Source organism: Microplitis demolitor, chromosome 5, assembly GCF_026212275.2.
Source record: "Microplitis demolitor isolate Queensland-Clemson2020A chromosome 5, iyMicDemo2.1a, whole genome shotgun sequence".
NCBI lineage: Eukaryota > Metazoa > Arthropoda > Insecta > Hymenoptera > Braconidae > Microplitis > Microplitis demolitor.
The window spans coordinates 14,176,149-14,198,386 of record NC_068549.1 but is presented as its reverse complement, the minus strand read 5'-3'; the positions used below and the strand labels follow the sequence as shown (position 1 = coordinate 14,198,386).

General features: G+C 27.3%; 3 protein-coding genes across 3 annotated transcripts in view; 1 reads left to right on the top strand and 2 right to left on the bottom strand.

Annotated features, from left to right (window-relative positions):
• LOC103572945 (testis anion transporter 1) overlaps positions 1 to 22,238 on the bottom strand; it is a 64,685-nt gene that overhangs the window by 17,618 nt on the left and 24,829 nt on the right. The gene's annotated exons all lie outside the window — the stretch shown is intronic.
• On the top strand, positions 16,834 to 17,346 carry LOC128667800 (uncharacterized protein DDB_G0287625-like; the record flags this gene model as incomplete). The annotated part of the gene is made up of 1 exon (XM_053739426.1): positions 16,834 to 17,346. A coding segment is annotated over one exon (513 nt), but the record flags the coding sequence as incomplete, so codon positions are not given.
• The window catches only part of LOC128667830 (probable WRKY transcription factor protein 1), a gene marked incomplete at its 5' end in the record, with an annotated part of 10,722 nt that continues 7,608 nt past the window's right edge, over positions 19,125 to 22,238 (bottom strand). Inside the window, one exon of the mRNA XM_053739533.1 lies at positions 19,125 to 21,248. Coding sequence (XP_053595508.1) covers positions 19,125 to 21,248 — 2,124 coding nt within the window. The remainder of the gene's footprint in view (positions 21,249 to 22,238) is intronic.

The following is a 22,238-nucleotide window of genomic DNA, read 5'->3' as shown; positions in this document are numbered from 1 at the left end:
CTAGGTTGGTCATAGTATTCTTGGTGTCTTTCCTGACCATTATTAATCCGATATCCAGCGTTTCTTTCATCAAAATTATTATTATTACCAGCAAGTGAATTATCCCGTAATATTTGAAAATTATTGTCATAATTATTACCGTAATTATTTATTGGTGGATTATTATTTTTAATTTCGCTGGGGGTATTGCAACAATAGTTATTGCCGTTTAAATTATTATTTAAATTATTGTTATGCACTCCACTAGGATTAATAACGGGGTGATCGTTACTATTATTGTTTAAATTATGATTATAATTATTGTTACTGAGACCGACCGTATTGTTACGAACATTATTAATTCCACTGGTACTTGGTTGTAAATTTACCGGGAGGGCTGAAGTCGTAGCAGCCCTATTGTCATGATCCAAGTGAACTGTACTGCACTCCCCGTCGCCAAAACTGTGAGTTACCTCGCGAACAGTTTGTGTATTTTGTTGTACAGGCACTTGTGAATTGTTTACCGGTTGCGCGCTCATAGCTAAGGTCAGATTTTGTCGACAATTTAAAATCTGAGCCAGGACAGCTTGAGTTGTCGCTTGATCAGCCTGTGCGGAAACTGGAACGGTGCCAGGCAGAAAAACGGATCCCGCATTAGGCTGAATTTGTTGAGGAAGTACCGGTGGGGGGTTTTCTATGAATACTTCGTCCATAGACGCCCGTAAATTATTAATATTTGTCAAATGTAAATTTGATTGTGCATTTGTATTTACGGCCTGTGGGTCGTTCATTTGAATTGACCCAGACGATGTTGTAACAGTAACTGGTGTGGTGATAACGGTACTGGGTAGTGTCGCGGTAGTAATCGGTATAGCGGTGGTCACTGTCGTGACCATAGTCGTGGTAGTTGCTACCATATTCCCCAAGCTGCGCCTTACTGGCGGTCTAACTTGCTGTGGGGTGTCCGAAGTCACGATCAGGTTAGGTAAACCGGGTAACGGATTGGAATTCGACATCGTCGAGGTCGCTGACGAAATCGTAGTACTTGATGTTATTGTGCACGTAGTCGAGGGTGGTGAATGCACTACCCTGTTCTGATTCCTACCGTTTGAGGAACTAATTCCTTCGAAGATTATCTCTTCACTTTCTCGTCTACCCGATTGTTGAACCGAACGCTTAGAATTTTGACGCGTCAGTGGTCGAGTATTACTCATAGTATGATTATTGGGACTTAATTTAATTTATATTGGCTGGGAAGACAAGCAGCTTACGAGCCCCAACAATATTTAAATATAAAATTTAATTACCGGTAGTAAATTCAAATAAGTTAAAATATTTCTTTTGTAACTTATTAGGATTAAAATTTATTTACCGGATTAAGAATTTATTGTAATTACTAGGTGACGACAGTTATGACTCGGTAATCCCTAACAATGACAGTTTTTTTTTTTTTTTTTTTTTTTTTTTTTTCAAATTAAATTTAATTTAATTTAAATTAACTATAATGGTTTAAGTAATAAACCACAAATCTATTGAATTTTAATTTGTTTAAAATTATTATAAAGAAAATTTTAGACAATGGCTAAAATTTTAGGCTACTATTTTATTTTATTTATTAACTGATAATTTTTTCGACGCTTAAAACTTCAAGCCCTGAATTCTATTTTAAACGATAAAGATTTTAGCTATTTATTTTAATTTATTTAATTGAAAGATTTACCCAGACTTAAGTCTAGTGAGTAAATTATTTTAAAATTTGAATATAGTATTAATTTTATCAACAATTTTATTGCAATGACTCATTCACTTAGTAAATTTTACTTAAAACTTATTTTAATAATTCAAACGGTGGTTTATTTTAAACCAAAGTAATTAAAATTATTTGTCTTTGTTTTATTGAAATTTTAGCTTGTAATTTTACTAATGAATTTTCTTTTACGATTTTAATTCAATTAATTTTATTATAACAAAAATTTACTGTCACTGTTAGTCTAAAATGTATAAATTTTATTTACTAATTTATTTTATTTTACTTAGTTTATTTTACCCGAGAATTTAAAGCAAAACTAACAAGCGATTTTATTTTATTTATTTCTCTGGGCTTAGTATTGTACCTATTGTTTGTACTACGAGTAACGCGTACGACCAACGCGTAAGACGATGACCTTGTCTTGGTCTTCACGAGACCACCGGAATTCATCGATTTTTCACTACCACGATTTCAATTTTAATTTTATTCTTTTCACTCGGTATTTTATATTTTAAAATTTAAGTATTTTACTCACTATTTAGCCAGTTGATATTTAAAGAAATTATTATAATTTTTATAGATTTAGTTTAAATAATTTTGGGCAACCAATATATATATATATATATAATTTAGCACAGTATCAATCCAATTTACGATTTATAATACCAGTATTTCTCTCTTCAACGGTAGTATATTTAATTAATTTAATTTTTCAAAATTTTCCAAATTTAATTTTACTTTATCACCAGGTCTAGAATTTTCCAAAACGAGAAAACCGAGTTGGGCGCCAAATATAACGGTGGGCCCTGGCTACTTCGTGTCCAGTAGCCACGAACCACAGTTACAAAATTTCCCGATTAAATAATTAATTATTAATTATAAATATGAATTTTAATTATTATATTGCTGGTTCTGAACGCGGGAAATAGATCTCAGGGATGGGTCGACTCGTCTTGACCGGACACGCGGCTGAAATTTAACTTATTCTAAAGACACTGGTGATGAAGAGTAATTTCTTTCAGACTTAATTTAATTATTATATACAAATTTTATTTAACCAAATTCCCATTATATGTACAAAATTTCCCCTTTACTTATAAAATAATAAATGTTCAGCGACAACAAATAAATTTATTTAACGCACCAAGCTTAATGAACACGGGAAAATAAAATCTAATAATTATTTACGCTAAATCGCGTTGAAGAGAGAAAATATAAATAAATTTATTATAAATCTTATCTGGATTTTATTCAGTAGGACGTACTGCAGGAACTGGACGCCGCTGCATCTTAGACCTCCTCTTCTGGATCTTGACTGTTGATGTAGGACTTGACGCTGGGCACTCACAATCACTTACTTAACGAACTTAACGTAATTTTGGGTTTTATAAACCAGTTTATAGAAAGAGCACAAATATATTTTAGAATTTTAAGTTATAATTTTATTGCAATAAGGAAATCGAGCGACTAGTAAACGAGGCTGTGTATGTCAGTGCTTCCACTTGAGTCCATCGCTTGGACTTGAATCTCGATTAAAATCTTGAACTTAAATTGATTGCCTGCCCTTGAATCGCCTCTTTTATCTAGTCGTCTTAGGCCCAACCTCCGATGACCCCTACTTAATTATGCGCACATGACCAATTTACGGTCACCTGCTGCGTGGAATCATCCCCTGTGGTCTAACGCCTAGCTCAGCCAAACTCGGCAATCAGGCTGTAACGAGAGAGAGAGAGAAAGACCAAAACCAACAAGGACAGCGAGAGAGCCACACTCTCACGTCGTACCAATGCTGCCCGGTTATAGTGTACTATATAATTATTAAACCTGCATTATTATCTTCCAATTATTGCTCCCAGCGTTATAAACTCTCAACAGGTTTTGGGCCTAGGCTCAATATTGGAAAAAGAATAAGTAAGATTCTTTTATAAAAGTGAAATAGTTATCAATTGCTTTTGTTCTCGTTTCTAAAATGGCGTCAAGCTCGTTGGGTGTCACTAAAATTAAGCTTTTGTGTAAGAACAAATATGAAGCGTGGAAAATATATGTAGAGGTATTGTTAAACAAAAATTATCTATCGAAATATGTGAGTGGTGACAAGAAACTTCCTCATCTCATTGAAGCAGAGACACAGAATACAAAGGCTGTACACTCAAGCCGGTTAAGCCGACTAAGAAAGTTAGCTAAGTTAATTAGTTAACTAACCGATCAGCTTAGCTAATTTTTTATAAGCTATAAAATGATTTTTTATTCACGGACAGGTTCAAAAAATAATACTGATATTTTTTTTTTATTATGAAGAAAAAACGGTGGTAATAATGTCTATTATATCATAGAATATATATACACTAGCGCTCAAAAGTATTTGGCCACCTGTATTGTTCATTATATTACAAACAATACATCTATTAGAACAATATTATTAGGTTAACACAAGAATTAATTTATAATTAGCAAAGTGGTTTTAGTACACGAGGCTGTAAGTAACAAGGCACGTTGTAGAAGAAGGATTATGGAGAGAGCGTCGTTAAGTCGTCGTGACCGCTCGGTGGTGATGTGGCAGCCTCGCTACATAAGACGAATTTTCCCATTGGCTTAAAAGCGCGCCAATAGGGAGTAGTTAATAACGAATTTTCCTCATTGGCTGCCAAGCTCTCGGTATAAGGCGAATTCTATGACTGGCCGGCTAATATAAGACGAATTATTTGATTGGCCGGCTTGTAGAGGGTTCTCATGGCGTCTTGACACGGTCATGAGAAAGAAATTGTATGTGTCGGGCCCAAATAGCGAGTGAACTATTCTAACACTGAAGTCAGTAGCGAGTTCGGCAACTCCCGGACGTAGCGGAAATTCATGAAGCTTATTTAAATTAATTAAGCTCGTGACTGAACAAAAAGTTTTTAACATATGATTTCAATTACGCGCGCTTTTTAATTTTTCAATATCGATGTTTATTTGTAAATTAGTTAGTTTTTTTGCCTGTATGCTTCTTATGTGCTGTGGTATTTTTTTTGTAGAATTGACATTTCGTGTTTCACAAAAGTTTTATAATTTCCATACATTTGAAAACTACAGTTCAAAGATTCAATTGAATATTTAAAAATGTCATTACTATGTAATCACTTTACACTAGTTACAAATGGTATTGCTGGATGTAAATATTGTCCAATTGAGTACAATATAAAAAAGACAACAGCATCACTAAGATATCCTTTAAAGAATAAGCATAATGTCAAAATGCAATCAGTGACATTAATTAAAGAAATGGAATTAAATTCATGGTAAGTTTTATTTTTTTTTTTGTACGGAATTATTTCAGTTGATCGAATTTAATATTTTTTTGAAACTAAAAACATCAATTTTTTTCAATTTTTATAAATATAATAAATTAATATATAATTGATGCTTAGCTCGGATGATGAACTAAGCTTAGATGCATCGGAAAATCCAAAGAAACGACGTTTAACAAAAGAATATTATTGCCGTAAAGTATGTACTTAATTTTTTATAAGTTCCCGCTAAGAAAATTGAAAATTTTCAAAAATTGGAAAGTTATTTTACATTAAAATAAACAACATTGTTTATATCCATTCTATCGTTAATATAATTTTTTTGTTTTTTTAGAATCCTAAGGCAAAAGTAATCACCATGTCACTTGTAAAATATATAGCGGCATGTTACTGTAATCACACGCAGAAGGTCCAGGATTCATACAATTCGTCAAAGCCCTTAGTCCTGAATATGTGATCCTGAGTAAAACTGTCATAATAGGTCGCTTAGAAGTCTTATATGAATCAGTGCGTAACGATTTACTGGCAACTTTTCGTCGTATCCTGATGTGTTGATTATGACAGATGCTTGGTCAGCTTGTTCATCAAACTTATTCTTTACTATTACAGTACATGCCATAGACGAGTTATGGAATTTATATTCTGTAACTTTGGACACATTGGAAATGACTAAAATTTACTCAGTAGAGAATATTTATAATCATTTATGCAATGATTTATCAGAATGAAATATTGTTGAAAAAGCAATTGCTGTGGTGCATGATAACGCCTTCAATATAGTCGTTGCAATGTAGAAAAGCTCCACTGCTGATATCAAAATTGGTCAAAGTGTTATTCGTTGTTTTTGTCACTCGTTGCAAATTGTTGTTGAAAAAGCTTTCAACAAAGAAAATTTTAAAAAATATTTTCAAAGAGTTTCCGTAATTGCTGACCACTTAAACATTCATATAATAACGTTCTCTACTATTTCGCATAACCCACAGCGGAGTGTGGGTAGTATATAATAGCCGTTATTGCCCTCCGATGATGAATACTGAAAATTAACCTACAAGAAATAGACACAATTTCCCCTAGAGTCGGAAAATCTCTACTGGGTCCACAGCTCGTCTCAGGCTGGGTTAGATAACCGAATCGGGCGCCAGTTCGTACACCTCCATGAACAATAAACTCAAATAAAATGTAAAGAGAAAGATGAAAATGACATCAAAATTACAAGAGAGCAGTTTCAGATTAGGAAAAGGATTATCTTACCATTTATCTTTCAATTATATTTTAAATCATAAATAACAAATGTTGTATAAAATTAATAATTTATACTCGCAAATAACAATCGCTAATTGTTTATCATATTATAGTATCCTCAAATAATAAATAATCGCAAATAATAATAATAATAACTTATAAATAATATGTATAAATCAAGATAATCGCACATGATGATAAGTGATAGTTACTGATAAAAATAAATCATAAATAAGTTATATGTGCAAAATTTCTAACGCAATAATCTCAAATAATAGTGATAATTTGTAAATAATAACAAATAATAATCAATAATTGTAAATAATAACAATTAAATATGTATCGCATATAATAATCAATACTAAGAAAATAATAAATAATAATCATAAGTAATTATTGAAAACCCAATCAAAGAGTTTTCTCATATACCTTTTGATAATAGTAAAAATAATAACTAATAACTATAAATATTATTAAAAAAAAATCCAATTACTTATCGCAGTTAATACTCAATTATAATAAAATAATAATTAATGCTTTGTCTTGGTGATTTACGTTTCACGGTAATCAACAATTACGCATGATGAGAAGGACGGGCAGATTATTAATTAATAAGATATATATATTCGTGGTGATAATTTTAAGTATATTCGACGTATATTACAATGTAAATGTAGGTACAAGATACACGTTCGTTTAGGGTGGTGTACTGATAAGAACTAACCACTACATCTAAGTCGGCAATGGTCATTAGTATAGCTAATACATTCTGGTAACTTCTGGAACATACTAGCACTATGAACTTTGGCCTTCAACACCCTCTTTCAAGGTACATAGTGCGTGCACACTTCTCTAAGCATTCACACACACTAATTTACAATGCCTATATTATTCACACATTTTATTCTTGCTCAGACCTTTTGTAAACATATCTGTAGGCGTTCTTTCTGTACACAAATATTTAACATCTATCACACCACTCGCATACTCATTCCTTACAAAATGATGTCTAACATATACATGCTTAGTACGCTGGTCATATACATCGTTCTTGATCATACTTATTGTACTCTGGTTACCATGCAGTATCGTGACAGTTTCTGAGCCTTCCTGTATACCCAAACTAATTAATAAGCCTTTCAAGTACAAGGCCTCTTTAGTAGTCTCCGCTACCGCGATATACTTTGCCTCTATACTTGAGAGCGCCACTGTTTTCTGTTTTCGCGCCTCCCAACTAATTACAGATCCCACCAGAATGAATCCATACCCCGTATACAACTTACGATCCGCTGAGTCCCCTCCCCAGTTAGCATCTGCAACAGCAAATAAAGCTAGCCCGGTTTGCTCAAATCTCAACCCGTAGTCTATCGTACCCTTCAAATACCTCAGAACCCTTTTCGCGGCTTTCCAATACTCGACATTGTAATTGGTATTGAATTGACTTAAATAATTGACCGCGTAAATTATATCTGGCCTAGTAGTTATCGCAAGATACAACGACGCTCCGATTAGACTTTGGTACGGATACTTATCCATTTCTGACTCACTCGCACATTCTGGTTTTACTAAATTACATTTAGCCTCAATGGGTGTGTCTATCGGTTTACACTCATCCATCCCAAAACGTTTAAGTGCGGCCCTGGTATACTGTTTCTGTCTCAAGAACACACGTGACTTTTCGTCCCGTCCGAACTCGATACCTATACAACTTTTAGCTATTCCGAGATCTTTAGTCTGGAATGACTTTGATAACGCTTTTTTAATTTCACCTATCCAGGCCTCGTCGTCACTAGCTAATAAGATATCATCAACGTATATCGCTATATACATTACTCTGTCACCTTTCCAGTTAACGAACAAACATTTGTCTTGTGGCACCGCATTAAATCCTAATATATTTAGTCTATCTACTAATTTTCTATGCCACTCAACCCCGGCTTAGCGCAATCCATACAACGACTTTTTCAGAGCAAATACAATGTCGCTCCCCGCTTTTAAGCCCTCTCTCCAGTGCTTAACGGTTTCTATTATTTTCCCTTCGCATATTACCTTCCCATCTAAAATCGATGAGCTCACCCGCAATTATCTTTCCGATAATCTCATGCATACACTCGGGCACTTTCATGTATACACTTTCGCGCAATTCACCATTTAAATACACAGTCACTATGTCCATCTGGTGAATTTTCAAATCGTATTCCGCTGCTATCGCCGCTATGATCCTCACTGATGTTGACCGCACTACTGGTGAGAATGCCTCGGTGAAATCTTCTCCTGGCCTCTGAAAACATCCTTTTGCTACTAATCTGACCGTTCTTTTGCCATCAGACTTAGTGCAAAATACGTAGCGACTTCCGATCTCTTTTCAATTTCCCATGTCTTATTCTTTATCTGGGCTAGCATTTTTTCGTCTAATGCTATTTTCCACGAGTCCGCATTTTCTGTCTTGCTCGCTTGATTCCACGTGATTAAATTATCTGTCACTGTTAGATATGCGAATACGTCTTCGTCCATCGCATTATCCTTTTTTTCTTCATTCTCTTTTTCGCTAGCGGCTCCGTGGTCTTCCCCACTCTGTTCGTCTGGTACTGTGACGTATACTTTCCTCGGTCTTCCTACCAATCCTGTCCGCATATACATCGGGCGTCCCCGCCTTCTCTTGCTGGGTAAATTTACGCGTTCCCATGACTTTGTTGCCCCTCTCTTTCTCTGGGGTCTCTCTTGCTTCTTTTCTGGTTCGGGCTTCTCCGGCTCTTCGCTCGGCATCTCGAGTTCTTCGCACTGTTCCTCTATTACTTCATTGTTTCTCTCGTTTTCAAATATTTCCTTATATTTGCCCTTAAAACCAATCTGATCGACAAACTTCACATCCCGTGTAGTTTTCACTGATCTATCTCGCGGAAAGTAGATACGATATGCCTTCGAGGTAAGTGTATATCCTACGAACACTCCTGGTGCTGATCTGGAATCTAGTTTCCCGCGCTTTTGCGTCTTATCCAAGACGAAAGCCTTTGTTCCAAACACTTGCATGTGTTTAGCCGTGATAGGTTTTCCCTTCCAGATACAATACGGTGTTTCTCCGTTTATTTATCCCTAGTATTTCACTAGTCTCGGCATTGCTAACACTGTCTTTAATGTTGTTCACCAAGTACAGATTCCCGCGTCTCTTCGCGCGCATAATCACATAATTGTTTTTATTTATCACCACCGCTTCAGTTTTCCTGAAGGTCACTGTGTGTTCAAAGTCTGTGGCCCGTGCCACCGAGAATAGGTTCATTCTCAAATCTGGTGCGTATGATACGTTCTTAAACCCAATATCCCACTGTCTTTTACCGGTTGGCACTTTGGCTGAAACGTTTCCCGTTCCCAATATTTTATTGTTTTTATCAGTTACCAGGCTCAACTCCGCACATTTAGGTTTAAATTCACTGAACTTGTCTCTACTGTTACACAAATGATTTGTCGCATCACTGTCTATACACCAACACGCGTTACCACTACTACTGTACATTGCCTGTTCATTGGTACTTAACGATGACTCATTTGTATTTCTTGCACTGTCGTATTCTCTTCTATTCCTTTCTGAGCAGTTCTTTGCGATATGTCCTCTCTTATGGCACTTGAATCACTCGACTTCCCGCCGAAAATTCTCGTCTCTGGAACTCGACGCCTTTGACTTTCCGCCGTATTGTCCACGTTGTTTTTTCTGATTTTGCCTCGAATACATTGCTCCTTGTGCTGGCTCATCATGTTGCTCTGCATGTCTCTTCTGGTATTCCAGAATTTTTACCCTAAGTTCGTCCAGTGATGGTAACTCCTTCTGTGTTTCTATCGATGTCTTAAACACTGTGTAACTTTCTGGTAATTTGTCTGTCTCTATAAACTTGGTGATGTGTTTCCTCACATCATCCCCTTCTGTCATCCTCGACAAAGTAAGCTTCTTCAGCAAGTACACTTTTTGCGCCAGTCCCCCAGATTCATACGTCGCCTTGATCTTATCCCAGATTTCCTTCGACGTCTCCAAGTCATCATATGCTGCTGCCTCGTCTGTCCCCAACGCGATCAGAAGATCTTCCATCGCCCTTCTGTTCTATTTGACTCACGTCGCGATATCTTCTGGTTCTGTTTTTTCAACAACGACATACTCCCACGTTTTATGACTCATGAAAATACCCTTCATCTGTGTTTTCCACGGACGGTAGTTCTCTCTGGTAAGGGGGTCTATTTTTATTGAAAAAGCCATTTTCTCTGATCACTTAACAACCACAAAAAATCGACACTGTCAACATTTTACACTAGTCACAGCACAACGGTTTTCCCACCAAAAATGTTCGAGCTCTTACGCCTGGTGTCTCACAATGACGAATTCCACGCCACTGTACGCTATCAAAACTTCTCGATACTTCTAAATAACTTTTTTATTTAATTAAAAACTGCTTCGATTTTTACAATGGGATACCCGCGTTATCTGGGCCCATAATCTAATGGTAAAGACGGGCAAATTATTAATGAATAAGATATATATATATATGTATATATATTCGTGGTTGTAATGCTAAGTATATTCTACGTATATTACAATGTATATGTAGGTACAAGATACACGTTCGTTTAGGGTGGTGTACTGATAAGAACTAACCACTACATCTAAGTCGGCAATGGTCATTAGTATAGCTAATACATTCTGGTAACTTCTGGAACATACTAGCACTATGAACTTTGGCCCTCAACAACGCACTTAATTTTCTGATTATGAAAATTGCAACAGTTGTTATACGCTATCTCACTCACACTTATGAGATGAACAATTGGCCACCAACGTGGGAACAAATTACACGCCAATGTATTAGCTCAAAAGTACTGACAGTTAACATAATTAATCAACTCTCCTGGTTGAAAATTTAATACGGTAAATGTATTTCCTTTATTATTTCTCCAAAAATAATCAAATAATGCCAATGGATTTATACCATTTACTCAAAATATCAAATGGCGTCAAATTTATAACATTTGTTATCAACAAGGGCACACACGCTACTCTTACGGAGACTATCCCACGCCTGACCATGGCAGCACGTGAATCTCATGCCGGCACCTCGGCCGGCACCATTTTGTCATAAATCTCACTTCAACCAGTGGCGATACAGGGTATTCTTCCGATTAGGTCCCCTCGCCGATTTCGCTCTAATTTCTCATAGTCCTTACTTTTGGGTCAAATAACATGGGATCATATGATTTTTTCACCGGCGAAACCCAAAATCGAGAGAAAAAAATTTTTTAAAATTTTAAAGCTATTGCATAGCTTTAAGTGCGGGCTTTAAGCGCGGCGACTGAATCAAGAAATTCCGTAACAAAAATAAAACCTAACACCCCCCACTCCGCCTACCATGTAGCTCGGCTGAGCGTTCGCTTTACGTGTATGTATATGGTACGACTGTACGAAGCTCGCACGGATCGAGACGAGCTGCTCCGAAATCGGCTGAATACGTAAGCAGCTGTTTGTGAGAAAGTATATCACGTGCCAAAAGGTAAGAGGGCACATACCACTGTATGCGCCCTTTTAGCTTTGCAAAGCTAAAAGAGCGCATCAATTTTTTTTTCATCGCCAATTGATTAGTAAACATTTTCTACGCTTTAAAATCCAACATTGTTTTCCCAAAGCTAAAAGGGCGTATGTCTTTCATTATGCGCCCTTTCAGCTGTAGGAATTTGAAAATTTTGTGACCAAAAGCTAAAACGGCGTATAAATTGTTTTTCTGATAAATTCATTAAAAAGCTTAGCCGAACTCTAAAAATAAAAAAAAATGCTGCAGTCGTAAAGTTATATTCTAACTAATACATTCTTTCAATATTAAAGTTAAAAATATGTCTACACAGAAAAACAGGATTTCTTGGGGCAAAAATTTTTACTTAACTCAAGAAATTTTTTGTACTATAAAGTGAAATCAAAAATTTTCTTGGGATGAGAAAAAATTTTCTTGAAACAAGAAAAAAATTTCTCAGGCGAGAAAAAAAATTCTTGAGCCAAGAAATTCTTTTTTTCTATGTAGAAAAATAATTATTTCTTTATTATTAAGTACTTTGGATTTTTTTTTTCATATTATTCTGATTTATGACGGATCCATAATCCAAAACACTAATTGAAGAAAAAGTCAGTAAATTTTTATTTTTTATAATCGTTATGAAAATTTTTTATTTAATTAAAAATTTAATATTTTAATTTTTTTTATAATTTTATTTTTAATAAATTTTGGAAAAAAAAAGTGTAGGAGACGTTTTTTTGCAGATCTTAGCGTTTCGAAAAATTTCAAACCTAATGGCGAAAAAAATTTTTTCATACGCTCTTTTAGCATAATTTCCTACTAACCTGTAGCAATGCGCCCTTTTATCTTTTGGCACGCTATATAGGTGTAAAGGTAACTATCATATCTTTAAAATGCCACACTCTAGGGGTGGGCGATATTGAAAAAAAACATCGACATCGTAACATCGATAGTTTTCGTTTTCTATTATCAAGTGTTGTCTCCAAAAAATATTGATACTTTAGAAAAGAAACATCGATAGTTGAAATATCGATAGATCAACTTCGTTGATAAAAAATCAGAGTGGTTGACAACTTTTCTTTCTGAAAAATTGAATTTGAAAATGAATAATGATCCACAAGAATCCACAACAAAATATCGGACCACCATTGACGCGGTATTTTCCAGATATTTAAAGGATATCAAGTCTCAAGCTTATGTTTCTTATTTCAGTTACCATAAACCTATAGTTTAAATTATAAAAATTCCTGAATAACCTACATGTATTGTAAGATGATAAAAATATTTTAAACGATATTAACTTCTCATTTATTCAATAAAAGAAAAAAATTTGTTTTCTTATCGGTCACCACGCTCAAAAAGTGTAACTTGAATTAATATCAAAGAAAAAAAAATACTGCATAAATAAAAAATAAATAAATAATTATAATTGCATAAGTTGATAAAAAATGTTATGCAATAGCTTTACCGCGGCAGTCCCCGAGTGCCACACGTTTTTTTTTTTTTCTAATACAATTGTTAAATTTTTTTTTTTTTGACTGTAATTTGGTTCATTTTGATTTCTTATGGACCAAATAACAAAAAAAAATATGATTTTTTCATGATGATACCCAAAACTCATTATACTTTATTTAATTTTATGTCTGTAACAATAATAATAATATTTATAATAAATGAATAAATAACTAATCAATAAATAAAAATAATTAATAATTCATTCGCTTGTGATAGTACAGGGCTGATATTTTACAATAATAATAATAATAATAATAATGTTTATTCAATTACCCGATTGGCTACTACCATTTACATTACATGTTTTATTTACATTCAACAATATTTTTTATAATTTTAGATTTTGTCTTTTTTAATGTCTTTTATTAAATTTCGCCTAAAACATGCTATTGTATCCGCTTTTTTTGTTACAACCGGCAATTTATTGTATAAATTAAAGCCTTCATAGTTTATTGATTTTTCTGCAGACCTTGTCCTTTTTCTAGTTACTACTAAATTATCACCATTTCTTGTGTTATATTTATGACTAGAATTCGCAATCTCCCTATTGAGATAATCCGGAGTAATCTTATTTATCATTTTATATACCGTGACACACACATTATACTTAGCTCTTTGCTCCATGGACATAAAACATAACGCATCTAACATATTTTCTATGGTTGTATACCGATTTACTCTTAATATCGCTCTCATCGCTCTGTTTTGTGTCTTTTGCAGCATATTCATACAATGCTTATTCATGTTTAACATCAGTGTCCTACAGTATTCATAGTGAGGTGCAATTATAATTTTATATATTAAAATTCTCGTGACGTACCCTACTTGATGACCTACACGTCTTAAAAAACCTATTTTTTTATTAACTTTCTGTGATATATAATACGTGTGACTCTCAAACGTTAGATACTTATCTATTATTATTCCTAAGTACTTTGTTTCGTTAACCTCTATTATACTTTCCCTAACAATCATAATATTACACTTTTTTTCGACCTTTATTCTCCGGTCATGTATCAACATGAACACTGTTTTTTTGGTATTAACTTTTAAAGAGTTTTTTCCCAGCCAATTTTCTATATCAATCAGCGTCCTATTCAATATTAACTCTACTTTATCTACACTTTTATCACAAACATACAATATCAAATCATCCGCAAATAGTTTACATTCACAACCATATTTTTTAGCGATTTCTATTATGCCATTGATACATAGAATAAATAATAGTGGACCCAATTTCGAGCTTTGGGGTACACCATTTTTTACTTTTTTCTTTTTCGACACTCCTTTTCCATATCTAACTTGCTGAGTCCTATTATTCAAATATGATTTCAACCATTCAATTGCCTTCTGCTTTACGCCACACTTTCTTTCTAATTTTTCAATAAGTCTGTTTATGTTGATCGTCTTAAAAGCTCTCTTCAAATCCAAATACAATACTCCATACAACTTTCCTTCATCCAATCCTGCTTTCCGTTCACTTATAATCTTCAGCAAAGCTGTCTCACATGAGTGCCCCGTCCTAAATCCTGATTGTTCTTCTTTTAATATTTTGTTCTTTGTTATATGTTCTTCTAATTGATTTTTAATTATCTCTTCCAATATTTTCTCTAAGATTGGTAATGTATTTATTGGCCGATAGTCTTCTGCTTTTCTACTCCCTCTTACTTTTTGTATAGGATGTATTATAGAGTTCTTCCACAATGCAGGTATTTTACATTGTTCAATACTACAGTTAATCATATCAATAATAACTCCTCTATTAACATTCCATACAGGTATTATGATGTCGGTCGATACTTCTTCATTTTTACATTTATTTTTGTCTAAGTTTTTTATTATATTATCAACTTCGTTTTCACTAGCAGTTTGAAATTCATTCAACACTGATTCACATTCATTAACATCTGATTTTACTTCATTATTTTATCTCGTCTCAAACTCCTTTACAATTTCATCTATACTTTCAATAAAGTATTCGTTAAATTTATCAGCAATCATGCTTTCGTCAGTGTAATTTATACCCCTAAACACAATGTCACTCTGTCCTTTGCTCTTTTGCTTATCTCCAATAATTTCTTCTAAATTTTTCCACATCTTTTCCGAGTCTTTTTTTTGTTTCTCAATCTGCTGCTCATAGTATTTTTTTAGCAATTTTTAATTCCATCACAACTTCATTCCGTATCTTCCGATATTTGTTCCAGGTATCAACACATTTTTCGCTCTTTGCTTTACAAAACGTGGAATCCCGTTCATACACTTTTTGCTTAGTTTCTCGGTTAAACCATGGTTTATTCTTCCATAGTGTTGGTATTACTTTCCTTTTCATCGGTGCAATTTCGTTCATACTTTCAATAATAACTTCAGTCACTCCGTCTACTCGTGCGTCTACATCATCGACATTAAGAGCTTTCTTATTCTCTTTCCACTTTCGATACTTATCATTTAACACGTTCTTATATAGTTTTTTATTATCATTGCTGTAATCTCTTTTATATCCTATATACAGACCATTATCATATTCTACTTCAACTTTTCTGGGTACGGTAACTTTAATCATGAAATGATCCGAAATCCTAGGTTTCTCAATCACTTCCGTCTTGATACTCATATTAGAAAACACTAAATCAATAGTTGTACTTGAACTTTTTGTACATCTCCTATAGGAATTAAAACATTTTTTTAGACCCAAGCTTTTCATTTCTTTCAGTAACTTTTTCGAATATTGCGTTTCTTTACTTATGTCTATATTAAAATCACCGACCAAAATCACTTGTCCACTTTCAACTAATTCCTCGCACTCCTGTACTATTCTATTAATAAATTGTCCGTTACTTTGATTAGATGAGTGGTAAACATTACTGATAATCACCCTTCTCATATTTTCCTTCCAGCTTCACATTACTGATCCACATATTTTTCTCTTCTTCTCCTAAGTCCACCACATTTTGAAGTTCCTTAAATTTAATTTCCTTCCTTAAATATATTGTCACTCCTCCCGTCCGTTTGTTTCCAGAGTATACATTAATGCTATTATAATTTTTGATATCTATTTCATGTTCTTCTATGTCTTTTGTCACATGTGTTTCTGTGATACATACAATATCAGGTCTCATATCATTTATAACAATTTCCAGCTCATCTTTATGGTGAATGAATCCTTGCATATTTGTCAGTAATATAAAAACTTCATTTTTAATTTTCTTTTTAATGGTTATTTGCTATTCTGTGCAATACTTTATATTTTTTCGTGCTCTATCTTTCATCTTTTTACAATATATAAGTCTTTTCATTTGAGTTGTTTGAAAGAGAAACATAAAATACTTGATGATAATAAGAAGTTTAGTGAAGAAAGAATAATAATAATAATAATAATAATAATAATAATAATAAAAATAAAAATAAAAATAAAAATAAAAATAATAATAATAATAATAATAATAATAATAATAATAAAAATAATAATAATAATAATAATAAAAATAATAATAATAATAATAATAATAATAATAATAATAATAATAATAATAATAATAATAATAATAATAATAATAATAATAATAATAATAATAATAATAATAATAATAATAATAATAATAATAATAATAATAATAATAATAATAATAATAATAATAATAATAATAATAATAATAATAAAAATAATAATAATAATAATAATAATAATAATAATAATAATAATAATAATAATAATAATAATAATAATAATAATAATAATAATAATAATAATAATAATAATAATAATAATAATAATAATAATAATAATAATAATAATAATAATAATAATAATAATAATAATAATAATAAAAATAATAATAATAATAATAATAATAATAATAATAATAATAATAATAATAATAATAATAATAATAATAATAATAATAATAATAATAATAATAATAATAATAATAATAATAATAATAATAATAATAATAATAATAATAATAATAATAATAATAATAATAATAATAATAATAATAATAATAATAATAATAATAATAATAATAATAATAATAATAATAATAATAATAATAATAATAATAATAATAATAATAATAATAATAATAATAATAATAATAATAATAATAATAATAATAATAATAATAATAATAATAATAATAATAATAATAATAATAATAATAATAATAATAATAATAATAATAATAATAATAATAATAATAATAATAATAATAATAATAATAATAATAATAATAATAATAATAATAATAATAATAATAATAATAATAATAATAATAATAATAATAATAATAATAATAATAATAATAATAATAATAATAATAATAATAATAATAATAATAATAATAATAATAATAATAATAATAATAATAATAATAATAATAATAATAATAATAATAATAATAATAATAATAATAATAATAATAATAATAATAATAATAATAATAATAATAATAATAATAATAATAATAATAATAATAATAATAATAATAATAATAATAATAATAATAATAATAATAATAATAATAATAATAATAATAATAATAATAATAATAATAATAATAATAATAATAATAATAATAATAATAATAATAATAATAATAATAATAATAATAATAATAATAATAATAATAATAATAATAATAATAATAATAATAATAATAATAATAATAATAATAATAATAATAATAATAATAATAATAATAATAATAATAATAATAATAATAATAATAATAATAATAATAATAATAATAATAATAATAATAATAATAATAATAATAATAATATTAATAATAATAATAATAATAATAATAATAATAATAATAATAATAATAATAATATTAATAATAATAATAATAATAATAATAATAATAATAATAATAATAATAATAATAATAATAATAATAATAATAATAATAATATTAATAATAATAATAATAATAATAATAATAATAATAATAATAATAATAATAATAATAATAATAATAATAATAATATTAATAATAATAATAATAATAATAATAATATTAATAATAATAATAATAATAATAATAATAATAATAATAATAATAATAATAATAATAATAATAATATTAATAATAATAATAATAATAATAATAATAATAATAATAATAATAATAATAATAATAATAATAATAATAATATTAATAATAATAATAATAATAATAATAATAATAATAATAATAATATTAATAATAATAATAATAATAATAATAATAATAATAATAATAATATTAATAATAATAATAATAATAATAATAATAATAATAACCTCTTCCTTTTTGCAATCTTTCGCAAAGTGGTGGTATCCCCAACACTTACAGCATCTTACCACACTTACGCAGTCAAAAACTCGGCATTTACTCCAGCCCACTTTTATTGTCTCTTTTTGTAAAATAAACTTGTGTGTCCAAGAATGCGTCTTGATAATTATACTGCCTCCTTGTTTTTTACCTCTAATGATTTTTTTTACTTCCATTCTGTGCTCCTCATTAAAACTGATTTCGTTTTGTCTAGATATAAAATCTAGAACCCCTTTTTCACCCATTGATAGTACTTCTTCTTCGACATTTACGACTTAAAATTTAGGCAATTTCTTGTCAGGTACTCTAATGATATAATTATTTCCGATTTGTTTCTCAATTCTTCTGCCAATTTAGTAGACTCTTCTTTTTTAGTGCATCCTATCACAACCTTCCCTTTCTGAGCATTAATCACATTATCAATTCCTATTCCGAATTTTGCCACATTAATACTATTTTTAACTTGATTCAGAGTTTTGACAATATTTTAGTCTTTTTTTGGTTCGATGATTATGTTATCATATCTAGATTTCTTAGCCTTAACAGCATATGATTCAATTATCTTTTTATTTTCCTTCAACTCTTTCCTATTAACAGAATTCACATTCTCATTAATTAGCTTCTTCATTTCATAACCGATCACTTTTATTTCTTTTTTCACTGCGTTTGTAATCATTCTTACAATATTCTTTTTGAAATTTGTCAATTCCTCCAACATAATATTTTTAATCTCTGCGACAGGCTCATCTTGATCGAAAACCATATCATTCATTTTATTCATGATGACATTTACTTTATTCATTAGTTCGCTATCTTCTGATACTAACCCTATTTCTTTTCCTCTCCGCTTCCGCTTACTACTATTGTCTGCTGAACAAATCTCATCCTTATCGCTTAATAATTTGATATCATAACCAACACAGACAATGAACTTTCTATAATCATTATTATTATTATTATTATTATTATTATTATTATTATTATTATTATTATTATTATTATTATTATTATTATTATTATTATTATTATTATTATTATTATTATTATTATTATTATTATTATTATTATTATTATTATTATTATTATTATTATTATTATTATTATTATTATTATTATTATTATTATTATTATTATTATTATTATTATTATTATTATTATTATTATTATTATTATTATTATTATTATTATTATTATTATTATTATTATTATTATTATTATTATTATTATTATTATTATTATTATTATTATTATTATTATTATTATTATTATTATTATTATTATTATTATTATTATTATTATTATTATTATTATTATTATTATTATTATTATTATTATTATTATTATTATTATTATTATTATTATTATTATTATTATTATTATTATTATTATTATTATTATTATTATTATTATTATTATTATTATTATTATTATTATTATTATTATTATTATTATTATTATTATTATTATTATTATTATTATTATTATTATTATTATTATTATTATTATTATTATTATTATTATTATTATTATTATTATTATTATTATTATTATTATTATTATTATTATTATTATTATTATTATTATTATTATTATTATTATTATTATTATTATTATTATTATTATTATTATTATTATTATTATTATTATTATTATTATTATTATTATTATTATTATTATTATTATTATTATTATTATTATTATTATTATTATTATTATTATTATTATTATTATTATTATTATTATTATTATTATTATTATTATTATTATTATTATTATTATTATTATTATTATTATTATTATTATTATTATTATTATTATTATTATTATTATTATTATTATTATTATTATTATTATTATTATTATTATTATTATTATTATTATTATTATTATTATTATTATTATTATTATTATTATTATTATTATTATTATTATTATTATTATTATTATTATTATTATTATTATTATTATTATTATTATTATTATTATTATTATTATTATTATTATTATTATTATTATTATTATTATTATTATTATTATTATTATTATTATTATTATTATTATTATTATTATTATTATTATTATTATTATTATTATTATTATTATTATTATTATTATTATTATTATTATTATTATTATTATTATTATTATTATTATTATTATTATTATTATTATTATTATTATTATTATTATTATTATTATTATTATTATTATTATTATTATTATTATTATTATTATTATTATTATTATTATTATTATTATTATTATTATTATTATTATTATTATTATTATTATTATTATTATTATTATTATTATTATTATTATTATTATTATTATTATTATTATTATTATTATTATTATTATTATTATTATTATTATTATTATTATTATTATTATTATTATTATTATTATTATTATTATTATTATTATTATTATTATTATTATTATTATTATTATTTTTATTATTATTATTATTATTATTATTATTATTATTATTATTATTATTATTATTATTATTATTATTATTATTATTATTATTTTTATTATTATTATTATTATTATTATTATCATTATTATTATTATTATTATTATTATTATTATTATTATTATTATTATTATTATTATTATTATTATTATTATTATTATTATTATTATTATTATTATTATTATTATTATTATTATTATTATTATTATTTTTATTATTATTATTATTATTTTTATTATTATTATTATTATTATTATTATTATTATTATTTTTATTATTATTATTATTATTATTATTATTATTATTATTATTATTATTATTATTTTTATTATTATTATTATTATTATTATTATTATTATTATTATTATTATTATTATTATTATTATTATTATTATTATTTTTATTATTATTATTATTATTATTATTATTATTATTATTATTATTATTATTATTATTATTATTTTTATTATTATTATTATTATTATTATTATTATTATTATTATTATTATTATTATTATTATTATTATTATTATTATTATTATTATTTTTATTATTATTATTATTATTATTATTATTTTTATTATTATTATTATTATTATTATTATTATTATTATTATTATTATTATTATTATTATTTTTATTTTTATTTTTATTATTATTATTATTATTATTATTATTATTATTATTCTTTCTTCACTAAACTTCTTATTATCATCAAGTATTTTATGTTTCTCTTTCAAACAACTCAAATGAAAAGACTTATATATTGTAAAAAGATGAAAGATAGAGCACGAAAAAATATAAAGTATTGCACAGAATAGCAAATAACCATTAAAAAGAAAATTAAAAATGAAGTTTTTATATTACTGACAAATATGCAAGGATTCATTCACCATAAAGATGAGTTGGAAATCGTTATAAATGATATGAGACCTGATATTGTATGTATCACAGAAACACATGTGACAAAAGACATAGAAGAACATGAAATAGATATCAAAAATTATAATAGCATTAATGTATACTCTGGAAACAAACGGACGGGAGGAGTGACAATATATTTAAGGAAGGAAATTAAATTTAAGGAACTTCAAAATGTGGTGGACTTAGGAGAAGAAG